The sequence below is a fragment of the Monodelphis domestica genome, chromosome 3 (assembly GCF_027887165.1).
Source record: "Monodelphis domestica isolate mMonDom1 chromosome 3, mMonDom1.pri, whole genome shotgun sequence".
NCBI classification, from domain to species: Eukaryota; Metazoa; Chordata; class Mammalia; order Didelphimorphia; family Didelphidae; genus Monodelphis; species Monodelphis domestica.
The window spans coordinates 397,256,197-397,275,362 of NC_077229.1; the positions used below are offsets into that span (position 1 = coordinate 397,256,197).

At 34.7% G+C, this 19,166-nt stretch overlaps 1 protein-coding gene across 1 annotated transcript in view; it reads left to right on the forward strand.

Annotated features, from left to right (window-relative positions):
* The window catches only part of LPCAT1 (lysophosphatidylcholine acyltransferase 1), a 183,485-nt gene that overhangs the window by 108,811 nt on the left and 55,508 nt on the right, over nt 1-19,166 (forward strand). Inside the window, exons 4-5 of the mRNA XM_001369539.5 lie at nt 1,593-1,705; nt 2,559-2,619. Coding sequence (XP_001369576.2) covers nt 1,593-1,705; nt 2,559-2,619 — 174 coding nt within the window. The remainder of the gene's footprint in view (nt 1-1,592; nt 1,706-2,558; nt 2,620-19,166) is intronic.

Sequence of the window (19,166 nt, forward strand, 5' to 3'; positions counted from 1 at the left end):
TGAGCTTCGTCGCAGTGCTTACACCGCTGTGTTGGAGGACTTTGGAGCGCAGCCGCCCAAGTACCTGGCTGGCCTTTTGGATCCTGGCATTAATCTCGTGGTCTAGGGACCCGTCGTTGGTGATGGTGCTGCCCAGGTACTTGAAAGTGTTGACGTTAGAAAACTGAGTGCCGTCTATTGTAATGCATGGCTGGTTCGTTGGCCTCCCTGGTGCAGGTTGGAACAGCACCTCTGTTTTGCTGAGGCTGATAGTCAGGCGAGTTTTGTTGCGTCATCACTCCCCCATTGCCGCAGGTCTTGAAGAGGGTGGACGGGGTTAGGATAGATGAGTGTGCACAAAGATACTTGTGCATGAAAGAGATTTAAGTGGAAAAGCCGATGCACAGAGACAGTCCTACTCTCTCGACGTTTGAAGCCTGGGTCCAGTGGCACGAAAAGTCATTACACCTGGAGACTTCCTCAGCTGCATTGGATGGCCGTGTTGTCTTTTGTGCTCCAACACGCCCTAAGCACTCCACAGTGCTTTGCTGCGTCACCCTCTCAGCCGTTGAACCTTCTTGTTGGTTTGTTCTGCCAAAGCAGTCTTCACATGCTGGGTGAGCAAAGCCCTGATTCACCAGGGATCGACGACGACCTGATGGCTACCCTCACAAGGGTTAGCCAGCCTGTTGAAGCCGTTGCCCGGGGTGTGGCCGCTGCCGCATGCTAGCAGCTACTGGGAGCCACAAGTGAGAGCTGGATGTTAGGTGGGGGTCGGATGCTGGAGAGCTGCCCTAGGAAGGCACGACAAGCCCTCCATACCAGAGATACTACTCCTCCCTGAGCACCCCATACAACCCTATAGAAAATATAGGTATCTATAAAAACAGATATGTATCTGAAATAAAAATTATATGTAGTATAGATAATTACTGCCTAGCCATCCACTAGTTGTTTCACCACAACCAGTCTTATTTTAAATAATCTTTAAAGATCATATTCTTCAGTTTTAGAAATTAGGAGAATGTGAATGTCACTACAATTTTCAGTTCTCACAGAGGAGCATAATAGTGTTTTTATTGCTAATGTTGGTTCTTTTTAAGCCCATTTTTTGAGTATTCCTATTTCTGCTCATGCTTATGAGATAATCCTTCCCTGTGTACAATTCCTCTTAGGAATAGCTTCCAATAAATTTATTTTTATAATCACCATTTCGTGAGTAATTAAAATGTTCATTTATAATTGGCTTATTACAAAGATAAATGTTTTTAGTGTTGCTAATATACATGTGTTTGGGATATTTGTATCTCTGTTCTACTCTACCTTTAAAGATATACCTCTGTAGATAACAAAGGGTTGACTCATTTCAATCAGTCTGGTAATGTAGCCATATAATAACTATGACACCATTAACCCTTAAACCTTTGGTCCATTCGTAGTTACTTACCTTATTGGACATGTGTCTTTTTCTTATATGATTTTACATGAATTATTAGAATTTTTCTTTTTTCTGTGTATTTTCAAACCAATGATTAAGTAATCCCCTAGATCCCCAATAATGCCTTCCTCAAAATGGTACATTGTTAAATGTAATTTATGTAACTTCTTTGCAGCTCTGATAAAATATATACGACCAGTATTTGTATCTCGATCTGACCAGGATTCTCGAAGGAAAACTGTTGAAGAAATAAAGAGACGTGCACAGTCTAATGGCAAATGGCCACAGGTAACTCAGCATCTTGTTCCTATTTTGAAGGGTATTGGTCCGCAAAAGGTGTTAAAATGAGGATGAGAATAGATCAAAGAACCAGAGCATTTTCTGCATAGATGTATTTTCATTGTGAAGCCAGGATAATTTAGAATTGTAATTAAACATGATACTTTTTGTTTGTCTGAACATACTTTAGAATCATATATTTTGGAAGTTTAGCAATTCATAAAACTTGTGATTTTAGCAGAATGGGTATTTCTCCCACTGATACAGATCACAGCCCCTCTGTACCTAGTAGATAAAGTGTTGTGAGTTGCTGTGGCCAAAAATATCAATTATTTAGTGGCCAATTTTCCTGTGTCATTTGCTAACTGGCTTTGGAAAAGATTCTAAATAATTCCATAACTACTTTCTGCAATGGTCACATAGGTTCCCAAAGTTTTAATTATGGCTTTGATTGTCATCTTTATATGGTTCTTTAAAAAAATTATTAAAAGTCTCTTTAGGTTTTGCCACCTCTCTAATTGAAACCAATTCCTAAGATTATTTTCATCTTTGAAATTAGATTCTGTGCTTAAATTTCTAGTGTAATGTGGACTAATATAATTTAAGGAAAAACACATTTAGGTTTGTCTTATTTGGGATGCTTCCAACTTTTGATGACACCATTATTTGGCATGTGTGTGTGCACATGCATACACATGCATACATTCTTATTTACAATGTTTCTTTATTCCTTTTAGCTGAGTACTATTAAAATGTTGCATAATATTTGGATAATGGAATAATTTGAAAAATGTACATCAGCATTATTTCATATGAATTCTAAGGCATGTTCAATAATATTAAAACTTCTTTTTACTCCAAGATAATGATATTCCCAGAAGGAACGTGCACTAACAGGACCTGCCTCATCACCTTCAAGCCTGGTAAGCATTTTCTTCAATTTTTAAATGATATTTTTTCTCTTGGAAAAGATTGCATATATTTTCAAGTGTTGTTTCAGATAATGTCATGTTTTCTCATTTTTTTTATTGCCAAAGATTTTTCATTTTAAAAGCATTATTTTACAATATAGTTGAATATATAAAATTTTCATCTTATATCCTGACAGTTGCCTCATCATTTAAAAAATATTACAAAGCTGAGTCACTTAGTGAAATTTGATTTAAGGATTGCGTCATATTTAAGCAGCTGAGAAAGATAGGATTATATGTGTGTATGATTATTGAATTTTTACATTTTCTTTTTACTGTTAGTTGTATGGCACGGACTTTTGAAAGTAGACCCCATTTAAAGTTGCATTGTCATTGTTATTTTTTTAAGGCAAGGTTCAATAGTCAGTGTTTTAATTTAAAAAGCTTCTAATTTGATCTTACTACTTCATGAATTAGGACTTGCTGATTGGTGTTAGTGGAGCACTTTTAGGTCTAAAATGTAAAGAAGTATGAACTACTACTAGAGACTTATGTACATATTATTTGACATACTATTTTATAAATGGTAATCTATTTATATATGAATTGGGATGCCATTGGGTTTTTACCAGATACCTACACAAGTCACTAATGTAATTTGAGCCTATTATTATTGAGACATTTTAAAAGGCAGTGTTATATGTAAACCACAAGCCTTTAGTGTTCTAAATATTTTTCATGTCGAACCTTAGAAATAAAACCTTTTTAGTCAAATTATGTACATTTGATTCTAGCACATTATCCAGTTAGCTTTAAAGATCTATGTTGTTATGGATTCTCACAAACATCATATATACACATGTACATATGTATACATGCATGGCTATTTATGTGTATATGAAGTAACATGTCATTTGTATGTATATACACATAAACACACATGTTATTAAACTTTTCTTATCTATAAAATGAGAAGATTGCATTAGATGATCCTAAACATCTTACATGATAAAAGATCCTTATAACTCTTCATCCTATATACCTACATATATAGACTTGTATCATGTTCCAATGAGAACGGTTTGTCCACTGTCTTTAGCTGAATTAGTTTAGTTTGTGAACAAATCAGTTCCATAAAAGGATCTCTCACTGACATTATTGAAGTCTAGTGTTTTAAATGTTCACTTAAATAACTTAAAAATATTTCTTCCACCTTGTCTCCACACTTGTTCTCATGTTTATATCTGCTTTTGCTCAGATATGAATAATTTAAAATATTTCACTCTGAGCAATTTTAATTGCTCATCCTTTCTAAAACTTGTTGCAGGAACTGGCAAGAATAAACTATCAGAAGCATTTAAATGAACACTCAATGCTATTGTAATTACTGTAAAAGAGGATCTGTGGACCACTGATAGACTAATGTTTGTTGATAGCTCATATGCTATGCTTTAATTTTGCTCATATGTAGCAAAGCAGGAATAAGAAACACCTATGAGATTAATCATCAAAATGGAAATTGATATGATCTTTTGAAAATTTGTATTCACCCTATACTTATAATTAGGGCATTTTGCTAGTAATCACTTAGCAATTTTAAAAACATAATATATAAAAATAATTTATTAACTTGAGATGATGGTACAAATCTATTTACTATAAGAAAGATGGTTTCTTATTGATATAATTACTACTACCCCATCTCTTTTAGAGGGGACATCTTAGTCATTGGTCTCAGATGTTCATTGTTAGTTTTAGAGAGAAGTTGATTACAAAAATCTAATTGACTTTTAGCACCTGATAGAATATTCTTTGCTTTAAAAACAATTTTTAGAATTTTGAAAGGAAGGATGGTATAACTGACTTGTAGGGAGAAAAAATTGCAGAATATGAACAAGAGGGAAAAAAAATCTTTGCTGCCTAAATTCCATGTTAGGCAAATAGATAGTATCCAGTCTTTTTTTTTTTAACTTGATTTGATTCTAGAGGCAGTATAGCATAATAGTTAGAATATTAGGCTTGGAGTAAGAAAAATTTGAAACTTGCTTCAGATGCTTGCTTGCTGTTTGACCCCAAGCAAGTCATCTAACCTCACACAAGTTGTCTCATCTATAAAATACAGGGGCTAACATCTCTAGCCATTACTTTCCATGGTTATTATAAGGACTAAATACAGTAATGTATGTAAAGTGCTTTGCAAACCTTAATGTCCTAAGTATGTCAGCTATTAATGAATTTACTTCAGATGACCTGGGGTGCAAAAAGGGAAAAAACAGTTGGTTTAGATTCTGGACCTGTGTTACTTCAAATACTTACTAAGTTTTTAATTGTACTTATTGTATCACTCTCTAGGTTCTTTAGATTCAAAGGCAAAAAAGAAATAGTGTACATTATATGGAAAAGTCTATTAATGGTTACCATCATGAAGTAAAAAAATAAGTGGCATTCTATTTTAAGTCAATAGAAATATAAGCCAGATGACTAAGAAGCTTAGTTATCTTGAAAGCTAAATTTAAGGGCATTGTTTTTGTGTGGAGTGATTTATTTTAAAGTAGCTTTAATTTGTTCACATTTTCTTATAGGACACTAATGCAGGGACATGGTAAGGAAAATCCAGAGTCAGGAATGCTCCTTAAAATGGAGAATCAAGGAGAAACCAGTTGATCAGAAGGTGAGGCTACAGGGACAGATGGTACTTCCAATATGAGAAATTCAGAGGTATATTGAAACTTGAGGAACATGTCAGAGAAAATCTAGAAAGTCTAGGCATGTAGCCTAGAGTGGAATATAAGTAGTAGAATGAAAGTTCCTTGAGGGCAGGAGCTGTTTCACTTTTGGTGATGTTGCCACCATCTAACACAGTGTGCTACATGGAGTAGGAGTTTATGAAATGCTTATTGAATGATTGTGGCTCTTACAGATTTGGAGGGGCTAGGGTATCATACAACTCTTCATGGGAGAGAAGTGCATTTCAGTTGACTTTAAAAGATTGATAGAAATATAACGGCTTATAAAGGGGAAGGAGGATACTCAGTCACAGGAAAAAGAGTCAACATAAGCATAGTTTTATAAAAGAGAGCATGTGATGTATTTAGGCATTAGACCACATTAGCTGAAAGGTAGATGATAGTAATATCATGTATAGTAAAATAAAGGTAGATGATAGAAGCTAGGATTTATATAGTGCTTTGTTTTGCAAAACACTTTACAAATGTTATCTCATTTTATCTTCACAACAACCCTGTTAAGTAGATGTTATTTCTTTTTTTCAAATCAGGAAACTGAGACAGTTAAATGACTTGCTCAGGGTCACCCAGCTAGTAAGCATCAGAGGCTAAATTTGAACTCTCTTTTTTTTTGACTTGGACCTGAACAGGTCCAACACTATCCACTATGCCACTTTACTTGTCTTATGAGATAAGGCTTGAATGGTATAGGACTGCAGGAGCTTTTGAATGACAGGCATGATATCTGAAATTTACTTGGGAGGCAGAGCATTTATAACTTTGAAAATATTATTCTGGCAGTGATATCATGAAAGATAGATTTGAGGAGAAAAGAGTGAAAGTAAGAAGATCTAGTTAGAGATTGTTGCCATAACCTAGTGAGTGGCAAGACCACAAAAGTAGAAATGAAAATAAACAAGAAAGCATGGCCGGTAGAGATATTAGAGGAGCATAATCAATAGGAATTGGTAACTGATTCCATATGAGCAAAGCAAGAAGCAAAGATAATTACAAAGCTCAGAATTAGAAATTTAATGAATGGTGGTGCCACAGACTGAAACAACTTTGGAACACCTAAGCTCACTTTTAGGATATATTGAGTTTGAGGTGGCAGTGTTTCATCCAGATACTGAATACCTTAGACAACTGGAGATGTGGGGACTGGAGCTCAGAACAGAATTTGGGGCTAAAGATAGTTGATTTAGAAGTCTTCTAAATAAAGATGGTTACTAGAGATATCAGAGTGAATGAAATTGCCAAAAGATAGTGTAAAGAGAGAAAAGAGTAAAGAAGATAGAATGGAATAGGGTTCTAGAGAGTAAAGCTCAAAGAGCTAGGTGCTGGAAGGGAAACTGAGAAGTCATCTTGTTCAATTCTCTCATTTTAAAGATTATTTTTAAAAACCCAACATGGTCTAGGGACTCATATACAAGTAGTGTACATATGAGGTAGGATTAAAACCCAGGTCTTCTTACTTTCTCTATTGTATCACGCTGCCCAGAACAATAGGATATTATGAGATGATAAAGCAAGTAGGGATGGTTCTAGGGATTAAAAAAAAAGAGCTGCTTAGAATAGGAATGAGAGATTAGATAAACCATTTGCACCTAAGGCTAGGAGGGTGGATAATTAAAATTAGGGAGCCAGTCTAACAGGAGACAGCTGGTATGGCATGTCTTATAGGCAAAATTTCACTAGCCATACATTTACAGAGTTAATGTGCCTCTGACTTTGTGATCGAATTTGAAATTGTTTTAGACAGTAACTTTGTAGAATCTTTCCCCCTTAGGCTATTGTTGCTATGTGTTCTAGGATCTGGGGGGCAAAAGAGCTGAAATGAGCAACCATTCAGATAGAGAGATAAGAGGAAAGAAAATGTCCCCTGCTATACTACCAAGTGCATGTGTAAATAGAGATTCATGTTTCCTTTCAAAGAAACTTCTTTCACTATTAATGTCTTTTTTGTAATGTCACATTTTAATATTCAGTATTTATCAAGTACTGTCTTGTGTAAGACAGTCTTAATATTTAATGGAATTAAGAAGGAAGTAAAAGGTTTTTTTAGGAGCTTATGTTATTTAATTGGGGAGACAGGGTGAAAGTTACATATGGAAATAAAAGACAAATGACAAAAGCATATTGAGGCATAGTGGCATTTCTTAATTAGTTCTTCTGGTTAAGAGAAACATCAAAAAGCAGGTAAACCATTATGCCATTCCATTAGTGAAGAGAGAAAGGAGGGTGGCTTCAAGAATTTCAAGCCTGAGCAGAGGCCACAATTCTGATTTAGAGGGATTATAAAGTGAATAAGGAGGATAGTTTGCTGTCATTCTTTGCCATGCTACCTGAGTCAAGGCTAATGAGTCTCATATCACATGTGGATGATCTTAAATACAAATCCATATGTAGACAAATGGGATTGGTTTTAATGAAGCCCAGAACCAGTTGAACAAGAAGAGATCATAAGCGGAGTATAAATAAATATTTTCTAAATAAATAAGTTATTTGCTACTTCCCTACAAGCCTCAACAAGAATTTGAGAATCCAGGGCATGAAAAGGATCTACAATACTCCATGGAATTTACAGTAGTGAAATTTATTCTGGTGGTGCCATCTACTTACAGGTTGTGCCAATTCAGAAAGACATGTTTGAATTCCAACTCACTCTCATCAAATTGGTTAATGTGTGAGAAAAGGAAAATTACAAATGCTGGAGGGGATTGAGAAAATAGGTACACTAATCCACAGTTGGAATAGCTGTGAACTACTCCAACCATTCTGTAGAGCAATTTGGAAGCATGCCCAAAGGGCTATAAAACTGTGTATTCCCTTTGAACCATCTATACCACTATTAGGTCTGTACCCCAGGGAGATAAAAGGCAAAAGACCCAGGTATAAAAAAATATATCTGTTCATTTTATGGTAGAATTAAATTGGAAACTGAGGAGATGCTCATCAATTGGAGAATGGCTAAACAAGTTATGGTTTAAAATTGTAATGGAGTACTGTTGTGCTATCAGAAATAATGAAAGAGATAAATGCAGAAAAATTTTGGGAAGACATGCAAACTGTAGCAAAGTGAAGTGAGTAGAATCTGGAGCACAATCAATGTAGTAATAGCAATATTGAAATGCTGATCAGTTGTGGAAAAACTTAGAAACTTTGATCAAAACAATGATCTACCACAACTCCACAACTACCACGACTTGGGATGTAAAATGCTATTTGCCTCCAGAGAGAGATGATAGACCCAGTGTGCAAACTGAATCATTTCCTTTATTTTCTTGCTTTTATCTTTTCATAATTTATCTAATACAGAAATATGATTTGCAGGGGTATCTATTTCTTACCTTTTTAATGGGTGAGAGAGGAGTGGTGAGAGGGAAATAATTCAGAACTTAAAGTAAAAATAAAATTGATTTTTTTAAAAGATGTTTGTAAAATCTGAATGAGGTTATCTCAAATTCTGTAAAATATTGTGATTGATAAGCTGTGGATCTTTATCATTAAAATTATAACAATCCTTCATAAATTTTATTTATATCATTTGCTGATATTAAAAACATTCTATTTATGCCTTCATCCAAGTCATTAGTTAACAATTTTATTTTATTATGTTAATAATCACTGGCACTTTTATACGACTTTAAAGTTAGCACAGCACTTTATAGGTATTATCTCATTTGATGATAATACCAACACTATTAAGGTACATACTGAAGGTATTATTACTATTTGAAAGATAAGGAGACTGAGGCTTAGGGAGATTAGCTGAATCACTCAGTATTGTTTACTTAGTTCATTAGAGGCTAGAATTGAAATCAGGTTTCTCCAAAATGTATGTAGTTACTTCAAAGAGTGGCTTCTTTGAAAGATTTTAAAAGTGAATAAAAAAATCTAACAATTTGTGTGACACACAGGTAGAGAAGGCTACTTTAGGAAGTAGTGCTTTCCCCCTCCCTAGAGACATAAAGATCCAGGCTGGAAGAATAGCTACATCTTGAGTATATTTCAGAGTGAATTCTTTTAAAGGTATGAATTGGACAAATAGCCTCCTTATCTCAATATATACCTAAAATACCCCCTTTTCTTCCTTTTTTCATGGTCTTCCTCAGTTCCTTACACATGTCCTAATCTTCAAAGTTCCTGCCCAAAGCTCTCTCTTCTAGAACATTTTGCCAATTAGGAAATACTTTTTTCGCTGAAATTTTATAGCATAGATTGTTCATGCCATTGGATACCTGCCCCCCCCCAAGATCTATCCTTGACCCTCTTCTCTTTCTTCATCACTTCTTTCTCTATATTATCAGCTACCATTAGCTCATTTATTTCTATACATGATTCCCCAATTTGTCTTTTTTTTTTTTTAAGCCTCATCTTCCACATCAGAATCAATTCTGTATATTGGTTCTAAGGCAGAGGAGTGGTAAGGGCTAGGCAATGGGAGTTAAGTGACTTGCCCAGGGTCACACAGCTAAGAAGTATCTGAGGTCTGATTTGAACCCAGGACCTCCTGTCTCTGGGCCTGGCTCTCAATCCGCTGAGCCACCTAGCTGCCCCTCCCCAATTTGTCTTAAAGAATTAATCTCAATCATTAATTAAGGCCCACTATGTTTCAAGTACTGTGCTAAACCCTTAGGATAAAGTGTCAAAAGTGAAATAGTTCCTGCTATAAACTCTCCTGGGGAGATAGCATGTCCATCCATGCCAACAATTCCCATTTTATAAATATGAACCATTCTACAGACCTCTAAAATGATTTTTGCAAATTTGCCCCACAACACTCGTTTCCTTTAGCCTATATAACGAAAGCATAATACCTTTATATAAGCCATAGAATGTACTACAATGCAAATTTTAAATATTTTACCATGATAAACAGTTGTGTAATGAAAGATAAAGTTAATGATAAAGAATACATAGTACTATACAATAAAGTTAGCATTGGTGTGCAGTGTGTTCCCCCTACTCCACTCACTACACTTACCATTTTTCACTAGTAGTTGGCTGCATAACTCAATATGAATATTGAGAGATGTTTTGGAAAGTGACTCTCTTTTTACCTCATATTTGATGATAGTAAGCAAAATCCTCAACTGGTTTTTGAACTTTTAAAAATCTTGAAGTATTTGGATACATCTTTTTCACACAAGAAAATAATTCATTCATATGATGAAATGCTTCTGCCAACTATTTCCTTATGAACTTTTTTGTTTCAGCCTCAGTTTTGAAACTTCCCTTTCCTCTTCTGCAATCTGCAACTAGCAACTCAGTCAGACCCTAATTAGACAGTTCTCAATGAGACTCATTTAATTCCTCCATGTCATTCTCATCTACTTCTAGTTCTAATTTGTACTAATTTTACCATCTTGTTCCTCAGTTCTTCAAACATTAAATCTTTTTTAAAGCTACAAAAATCAGTAACAAATTGCAGGCAAACTTTTCCCAAATTCTCTTCATACATGTTTCTATTACATCTTCCCATACCTTTCAGAATTCTTTATAAAAAGCTGAATTTACATAATGCAAATTTATGTAAAAGCAGAACTCTCTATATACAAAATATATGCAAAACGAATACAAGATAGTTTGAGGAGGAAGAGCACAAGTAACTTTGGAAAACAGGAAAGCCTTCATGTACTAGATGCTGCATGAGCAATCTTGAAGGATGAAAAATAGTCTACAAAACAACCATGAGTAATGAGAACATTCCACGTATGGGGGACTGTCTATGCAAAGGTAGAGAGATGAGAAATGGAGTATTATTCATGAGGTGATATGTGAGAAATCTAATTTGGCTAGATAGTAGAGTTCATGAAGGGGAGGAATAATAATAATAATAATACTGGAAAGCAAGTTGGGACTAGGTTGTGAACAGCTTTAGAAAAAACAAGATATTTCATTCTTCAGTTAATAGGAGGTTGCTTTTTATTGAGTTGGGGAGTGACATAATTAGACCTATGATTTAGGAAAATTACTTTGGCAGCTAAGTAAAGTATGAAATGAAGTGGGAAAGAGATGTCAGGCAAGGAGAAAAGTTAGGAGGCTATTATAGTATAGTATAGGTGAGAAATAATAAAGGTCTGAACCTCAGCTCTAATCCCCTATTAGCAATTACTGTTGAAAATCTAACAAAATATTCTATACACTTCTCAAAAATAAGCATTTATAAAAGAAAAGTCATTTCCCCTGATTCAAAATTCCCATTTTCTATTGAAATCTCCCCAGTTGCCCAGATTTGGGACCTTATTATCATCTCAACTTTTCTTCTGCCTCACCCTGAAACCCTTTAGCCAATTGATTGCTAACTCTTATTGATTCTACCTTTGTAACACCTCTCACATCCATTTCTTTATTTCTACTCACATAACCATTATCACTCCAATGTACAGCTTTATTATTTATTTATTTCTCAAATAATATTTATTATTTATTATTTCTCAATTGTACCATTTTAACAACTGCTAAAATATTACTTTGGATTTCAGTTTCTCCCTTGTCCAATCCGTCCTCCATATAGCTGCCAAAAATCTCAAAGAATAAATCTGACCATGTCACTCCCTGTTCAAAAGCCTTTCATGATTCCTTTTTACATATAGGGTGAAATACAGTCCTCAGAATATTAAAATCCCTCACAGTCTGGTAACAACATACCTTTCTAAGGTCTTTTCACTTAATTCTTCAAAAATTTTATATTCCATTTAAACTTCATGAATTGTATGTTCCATATTAACTCAAATATTTTCTGTCCCTCCAACTCAATACTATTTCTTCCATCCCTGTGTGTTTGTATAAACTGTCTCCCTTGTCAAAAATGTACTTCCTCCTCACCTCTACCTTTGAGAATTCCAAACTTCCTTTAAATTCCTGCTCATAATTCATTTCCTGGATGAAGTCTTTTCTAATCCCCCGGATGTTAGAGTTCTTCAAATAATCATGCATAAACTATTTATAGGTTATATTCCCAATAGAATATAAGCTTCTTGAGGACAAAGTCCATTTTTTGTTTTGTCTTTATATTCTCATTGTCCAGAACATAAATTGTGTTTAATAAATGTTTATTGGATTGAAATGGTCTAGAATTCAATAATTGATAATGAAGATAAACTAACCTTTTCCTTCCTTGGGCCTTAACTTGTACCTCATCTACCCTCTTTTTTTATTCATACCTAATTTTATCATTGCCTTCTTTTTCCTACTCTCCTCCTTTCTCATCCTCTTCCTCTGTCAGTATTTTTAATCCATATTTTACTCATAGACCAGATGTTCAAGTCTCTTTCTTCCTATTATAAGTTCATATGAATATGTAATAAATAACATGTACATTATGTGTGTGTGTGTGTGTGTAAAGTATGATATACTTTTAAACCCCCTTTTATATATGGAACAGTTTAGTGATGAAATAGGCAAACCAAGTATTTTTCTGTAAAGTAAAACTATATTGGGAAGGTTTTATAGTAACTATTGAAGGATATTAGATATTGCCACAATTATTAGATGAAGATTCTTATACTGAAAATGAGTAGAAAGAGAACTTAATTTTAATAAAAATTGCTAATGTATGTGTTTGGAAAAAACTGAACTTTCAGGTAGGATTTGAACAAATTGAGACATAAACTGAACTATTGTATTTTTAAAGATGAATAACTATGTGAATGATGTAGAATAATGCCTTGCTGATGTGTTAACATTTTGATGTTTTAAAGAGGCAGGAAATGAACTTTTTGGAAAAAACTGGAGAAATACACATATTAAAAAAAACATTCAAAGACCCCAAAGAATGTATTGACTACTTCAGAACTGCAACATATTATGGTACCTCAGCTTATTCAAATAGAACGGGTTTGTGATTGAAGAGGGTAAATTAGGAGACAGAGAAGAAAGTCAGAAAAAGAGAGATGGGAAAACAGAGAAAGGGAGATAGACAAAGGGAAACATACACACAGAGATAAACATTTGGTGAGTGGGGTATGATTTTATAAGGACTGCTGATTTGATGGTGGGAAGTGGAGGAATTGAAGCTTTATAAATGAAAAATGAGGCACTGAGAATCAAAAATCTCTCATTTGGTCAAGAGCTTCAGTGGCAACTTCATATTGTCCTTTATCATCACTTACTTTTGAAGAGAAGTGCAACTTTTCATGAGGACCTGTGTCTCTGCTGCCACCTCTGGCATGAGAAGGAAAGGGGGCTTTGCAAATGCTTTATTTCCCTGGTGATATGATGAGATTTGTTTGCCTGGCTTAAAGAGTTAGCCTGAGCTATGTTATGAATTCTGTTCTATTTGGGCAACATAGCATCTGGAAGCATTAATAACCAACTGGCTTGGCTGGTATGTGTAACCCAAAGAGAGCTAGCCTGATAGTTTTTTAATTTTCTAGCTTAACGAGAATTGCTATATAAGTTGAGGTAACACTTTTTTTCTTTTACTCTTTATTTTATGAGAGCTTAAAAAGTACATTTTATTCTTTATTCCAAATTTTATAAAACCAAAACAAGCATTTCCTTATATGAAGGAAAAAGAATATCTATAAATGGAATCACAAGTTGTATATGCTTAGCTTGCTTTTCTTCATATCAACATAATAAATTCCATTCATAAGTGTTCCAGACCCTCCCACTAGTGGAAGTGGAAGACAACTTCCACACATCATAGAAGATATTGTCCAGAAGACCAACATGTACATATAAATTTAGTCTTTCGTGTTTTACCTTTCATTTCACTTTCTGGAGCTAACATACACAGTTTATTCTTTCAGCATTAATTCTGTGGCTGTGTTTGTTCTCCTGGGTCTATTCATTTCACCGTTCATTATCTCTTATAGTTCTTTCCAAGCTTTTTTTAAAATGTCTGCTCATCATTTCTTATATCACAGTAGTTTTCCATCACAATCATATGCCACAATTTGTTTAGCCATTCCTCAACTGATGACCATCACCACCCTTTCCAATTCTTTGCCACCACAAAGAGAGATGCCATAAATATTTTGAAACCTATGGGCTATTTCCTTTTTCCCTCTTCTCCTTGGGAAACAGATTCACCAGTGATATTGCTCATTCTAAGGACATCAACTTTGTAACTCTGTATGTAATTCCACATTGCTTGCCAAAATGGTTGAATCAGTTCACAGCTCCACCAATAGTATCCCCATTTTTTCACAGTTCCTCCAACATTTGTGATTTTGCATCTTTGTCATTTTAGCCAGTCTAATGGGGGTGATTTCTTAGTTGTTTTGTTTTGGATTTCCCTGATCAGTAGTGATTTAAAACATTTCTTGAAAACCCTTACCTTCTGCCTTAGAATCAATGCTATATATTGGTTCCAAGGCAGAAGAGTGATATGGGCTAGGCAATGGGGGTCAAGTGATTTTTCCCAGTGTCTACACAGCTAGAAAGTATCTGAGACTGGATTTGAACTTAGAACCTCCTGTCTCTAGACCTGGCTCTCAATCTACTGAGCCACCCAGCTGCCCCCAAAGCATTTTTAAAATACTTATATATGACTTTGATTTCTTCATATGAAATTGTCTGTTTATATCTGTTGCAAGGTAACACTTTCTAAATGTTCTTTTAAGTGTGATGATTAATTGTAAGAGCTTGTAAATGCTATGTTGGGGAGAGGTAGGGAGGGAAAAGAAGAAAAGAGAGAACAGAACAGAACAGAAAATTATTTGTCTAGATGAAGAGTGGTGAAGAGAGCCACTCAGTGGGTGAACAGTAGTAAATAGCGAACCAGTAAGCAGAGGCAATTTTTTAAAGTATATATGTTATTGGATGGATTTATGACAGCAATTTCCTCAGTTCAGAGTTATGTTTTACTCAAAGCACATGAGTCTTCCTCTCCACTCTGCTTCTCTGATAGGTTTCTCGGTATGTGCCCATGCTTCACTATATTCATAGATAATGAATGCATTGGCTGCAAAGAGTTATTCAGGTGTATATGTATAAAAATTTTACACTGATATAAATTTCCATGATGTTATTATTTCTTTCATCTTTTGTTAAGTAAATGATTATGTTTAAAATCTAAAAGTTACAATTGTAAATGTCTGATTGTCTAAAGACTGTACCATAAGTGTAACTTGGTAATTGGCTGGTTAAGTAAATAGAAAATGCATCAGATCAAGAGCTAGGGTGACGAGTAATATACTAGGGTGATGAGTAATATATTTTCCCTTAACAAGATTATCCTTAGGAACCTGAAAGGATGTGAGCATTACTGTCTTCCTCTTGAAATCTAGACTTTCCAGGGCAAGGTCAGATTGGAGTGAACTAGCCAAATCAGAGAGTAATAGACACTTTGTAGAAATTGGTGCTTCTAAGTGAGAGGCATGACGTTCTTATAGACTGTAGTTTTTTCTATATCCACTGTGACTATACCACTTATATTAGATAAACATGTCATAGAAAATTTTTAAAAAGTACCTGGAAAAAGATTGGATTTGAGGGTCAGTAAAACTAGATTTGTGATCACACAAATGCATTGTTAATGGAGTTGTGAATTGTTCCTGCCCTTTTAAAAAGCAATTTGGACCTATGTCCCCAAAGTCATTAAATTATGACTATCCTTTGACCCAGAAATACCACTTCTAAACATAATTTCCAACCAGATGAAAAGAAAGACCTGTATGTATATGAATATGTATATCAACTAAAAAAAAAACCCTGGAAATTAATGGAATGCCCACAAATTGAGGAATGGTCAAACAAAATATCACACATTTAAAAAATTATTGTGTTATAATAAATTTTGAAATGGATAATTTAAGAGGAAATTGTGAGGAGCTCTATGAACGTGATTCAAAGTGAAAGGATCAGAATTAGGAGGAAAAAATGTGAATGCAAAAATTATAACAAAAACCTTTGGATGACTAAAACTCTGTTCAAAGTAATAACACTCTGCGGTGCCAAAGGATCCAAAATGAAATATGTTATATACCTCCTATCAGAGAAGTGATAGACTTAAAATGCAGAATGAGAAATAGAATTTTGGACTTGCCAGTGTAGGAATTTGTGTTGCTTGACTCTATATTTGTTAAGAGTGTTTCCTTTTTCCTTCTTTTTGTGTATTGTTCAATGGTTGGTGAAATGAGAAGACAAAATAAATGCTCATTAATTAGAAAAGTTTAAAAGAGTTACTATCTGAAAACTTCACATAATATTATGACGACAATTATTGTTTCTAGAATAGGGAAGCCTTTTCTTTATGAGTTTGTTCAGTTCACTGGAGAACTTTTGTTACACCTCCCAAGAATGAAATCTAATTTGTAGAAATTTAGTTTACTGCTTTAAGCTTTACCTTTGACTTTTCATTCCTGATCAGTTCTCTCTTCTTATTTTAAAACTCTGTGCATCGATATTTATGTATTTAAATAAAATGTTTGCTCTTTACATTTTATAACTTTTAAATATCTGATGGTTGAGTCATTCCTAAAAATGTAGGTGACCTTTCTGACAAGCTAATCTGTGAGCTCTTGAAATTCAAGCTTGTTACATCGCATTAAGCTAAAAGGCTATTACCAGACATAAGAACCTCCATTCTCAAGAAGTGAAACATATGGTAGCTTCATCACTAGTATAATATCTTCTTATTGATACATTGGTTTTTCTTTTTAAAACATCAACCTACTTCTAGAAAGTTTATGGCAATTATAAAACTGCTTATATTTGTAAAGTGCTTCCTGTTACTAAATTCTGTTACACATCTGATCACTACAATCTGCAAGATCCACATTCTCTTCCTTTTTTCTTACCTCCACAGTTTCTCAATTAGAGGAAGCATATTTTTCTCCTGTAGAGATTCCTTCTGTAGGAATTTCTGCTTAGGTTATTATATGTTCAATTCACTTTTCATTCTTAGCATGAGAAATAATGAAATAATCTGATTTTGCTTATCTGTCATATTACTTAGTTCCTGAAGCATATAGATGTACTATGGCAAATTTCTTAGTATTCTTGAAAAAATTATACTTCAAAGCTTTTGTAATGGCATCATGAAAAGAAGAACAGACTTGGATTCCATCTCAGGTCAGCCATTTACTTGGGTGATGTTGAACAAGTAACTTAAGCGTTTCCCATCTCAATTTACTCAGTTGAAAAATTAGGGAGTTGTACTAAATGACTCCTATATTCTCATCTACCTCTTAAATTCAGCGCTTTTTAACTTCATGTCTTTGTTACCTACTTAACTCCAATAACAGAGGAACCACTATATTTGACTCCTAACATCATAATCCTCAATATATTTTATCAGGAAATTGAAATGGAACTTTACAGGAAAAGGGAATGTGCAAACAAGATATATATTGAGAAAATCCATAACAGAAGGCATACAATATTGACAGCAATGTGAAATTATTTTACAAGATCTCTCAAGGTAGAATAGGTTCAGAAATAAGGGGGCTCACGAATTATATTAGTATTTTTAAAAGATGATTTTTTAAACTATCATTATTTTTTATTTTTTAAATTTTATGTAATTGATTAATTTAGAGAAATTTTCCAGGATTACAAAAATCATGTTCTTTCTCTCCTATCCCCCAAACCCCTCCCATATCTGATGCACAATTCCACTGGTTTTGACATGTATCTTTGGTTAAGACCACCCAGCTCTCACTTGTGGCTCCTAGTAGCTGCTAGCATGTGGCAGTGGCCACACCCCGGGCAACGGCTTCGACAGGCCAGCTAAACCTTGTGAGGGTAGCCATAGGGTCGTCGTGGACCCCTGGTGAGCCAGGGCTTTTCTCACCCAGCATGTGAAGACTGTTTCGGCGGAACAGGCGGAAGAAACCAACAAGAAGGTTCAACGGCTGAGAGGGCGACGCAGCAAAGCACTGTGGAGTGCTCAGGGCGTGTTGGAGCACAAAAGACAACAAGGCCATCCAATGCAGCTGAGGAAGTCTCCAGGTGTAACGACTTTTCGTGCCACTGGACCCAGGCTTCCAACACCAAGAGAGTGGGACTGTCTCTGTGCATCGACTTTTCCACTTAAATCTTCATGCACAGGTGTCTTTGTGCACAAAAACACACAAAGACAACCATCATCCTCGGTTACCGAGAGACTACTACTACATTTCCATATTATTAATATTTGCAGTAGGGTGGAAAGAACATCAATAACTACCAGCATGCTTTTTTTTTTTCATTTTTATACTATCCTTAAAAGTATAATCTATGTCTGAATTGAGTGTCTCATAAATAAAAATATTATAAGGGAACAGGAATATCAAGTTATTCTCTATAGTAGACTATATCTTTATGACTGATTGAGAGATACAAAGAAATACAGGAGCTTGCTAGAGTTAATATTTCCTGTTTAGAAAAAACTATGTGTGTTTTCATTGTTCATGGTCATGGCAAAATGCAGAGTCTCAGTCTCCTCCAACAATGAATCTAACATGTATAAGTTACTATCATACAAAATCCCTTAATAAATGCAACTCACAAAGAGAATTTGGTTCAACAGTCCTCTGATTATTAATGTCAACTGAGGCATAAAACAGAGATGGACACCTGCCAAAGCTATTCACCACTTTTTATAGAAGCTAGCTTGCACAAAATGTAAATGGACAGGAGTTTCCTACCAATAGTGTGGTCTTCCACATGCTCCTATTTGTGGATGATATTATGCTGATTTGGGTCAGAATATTGTGGGGCTTTTCTCTGAGATCCATGATTATTGAAGAGAAATCAACCATAAAGGAAAATTCATAAAGGAAAAACTAAATGGCTGAAAAATGCCTGTTCAAACTGGGACATGTAGATGAATGATGATTAGGACCCATAAATAAGTAAAAGGAAAAGAATGGTCTAAATTGTATTTAGGTATTCTAC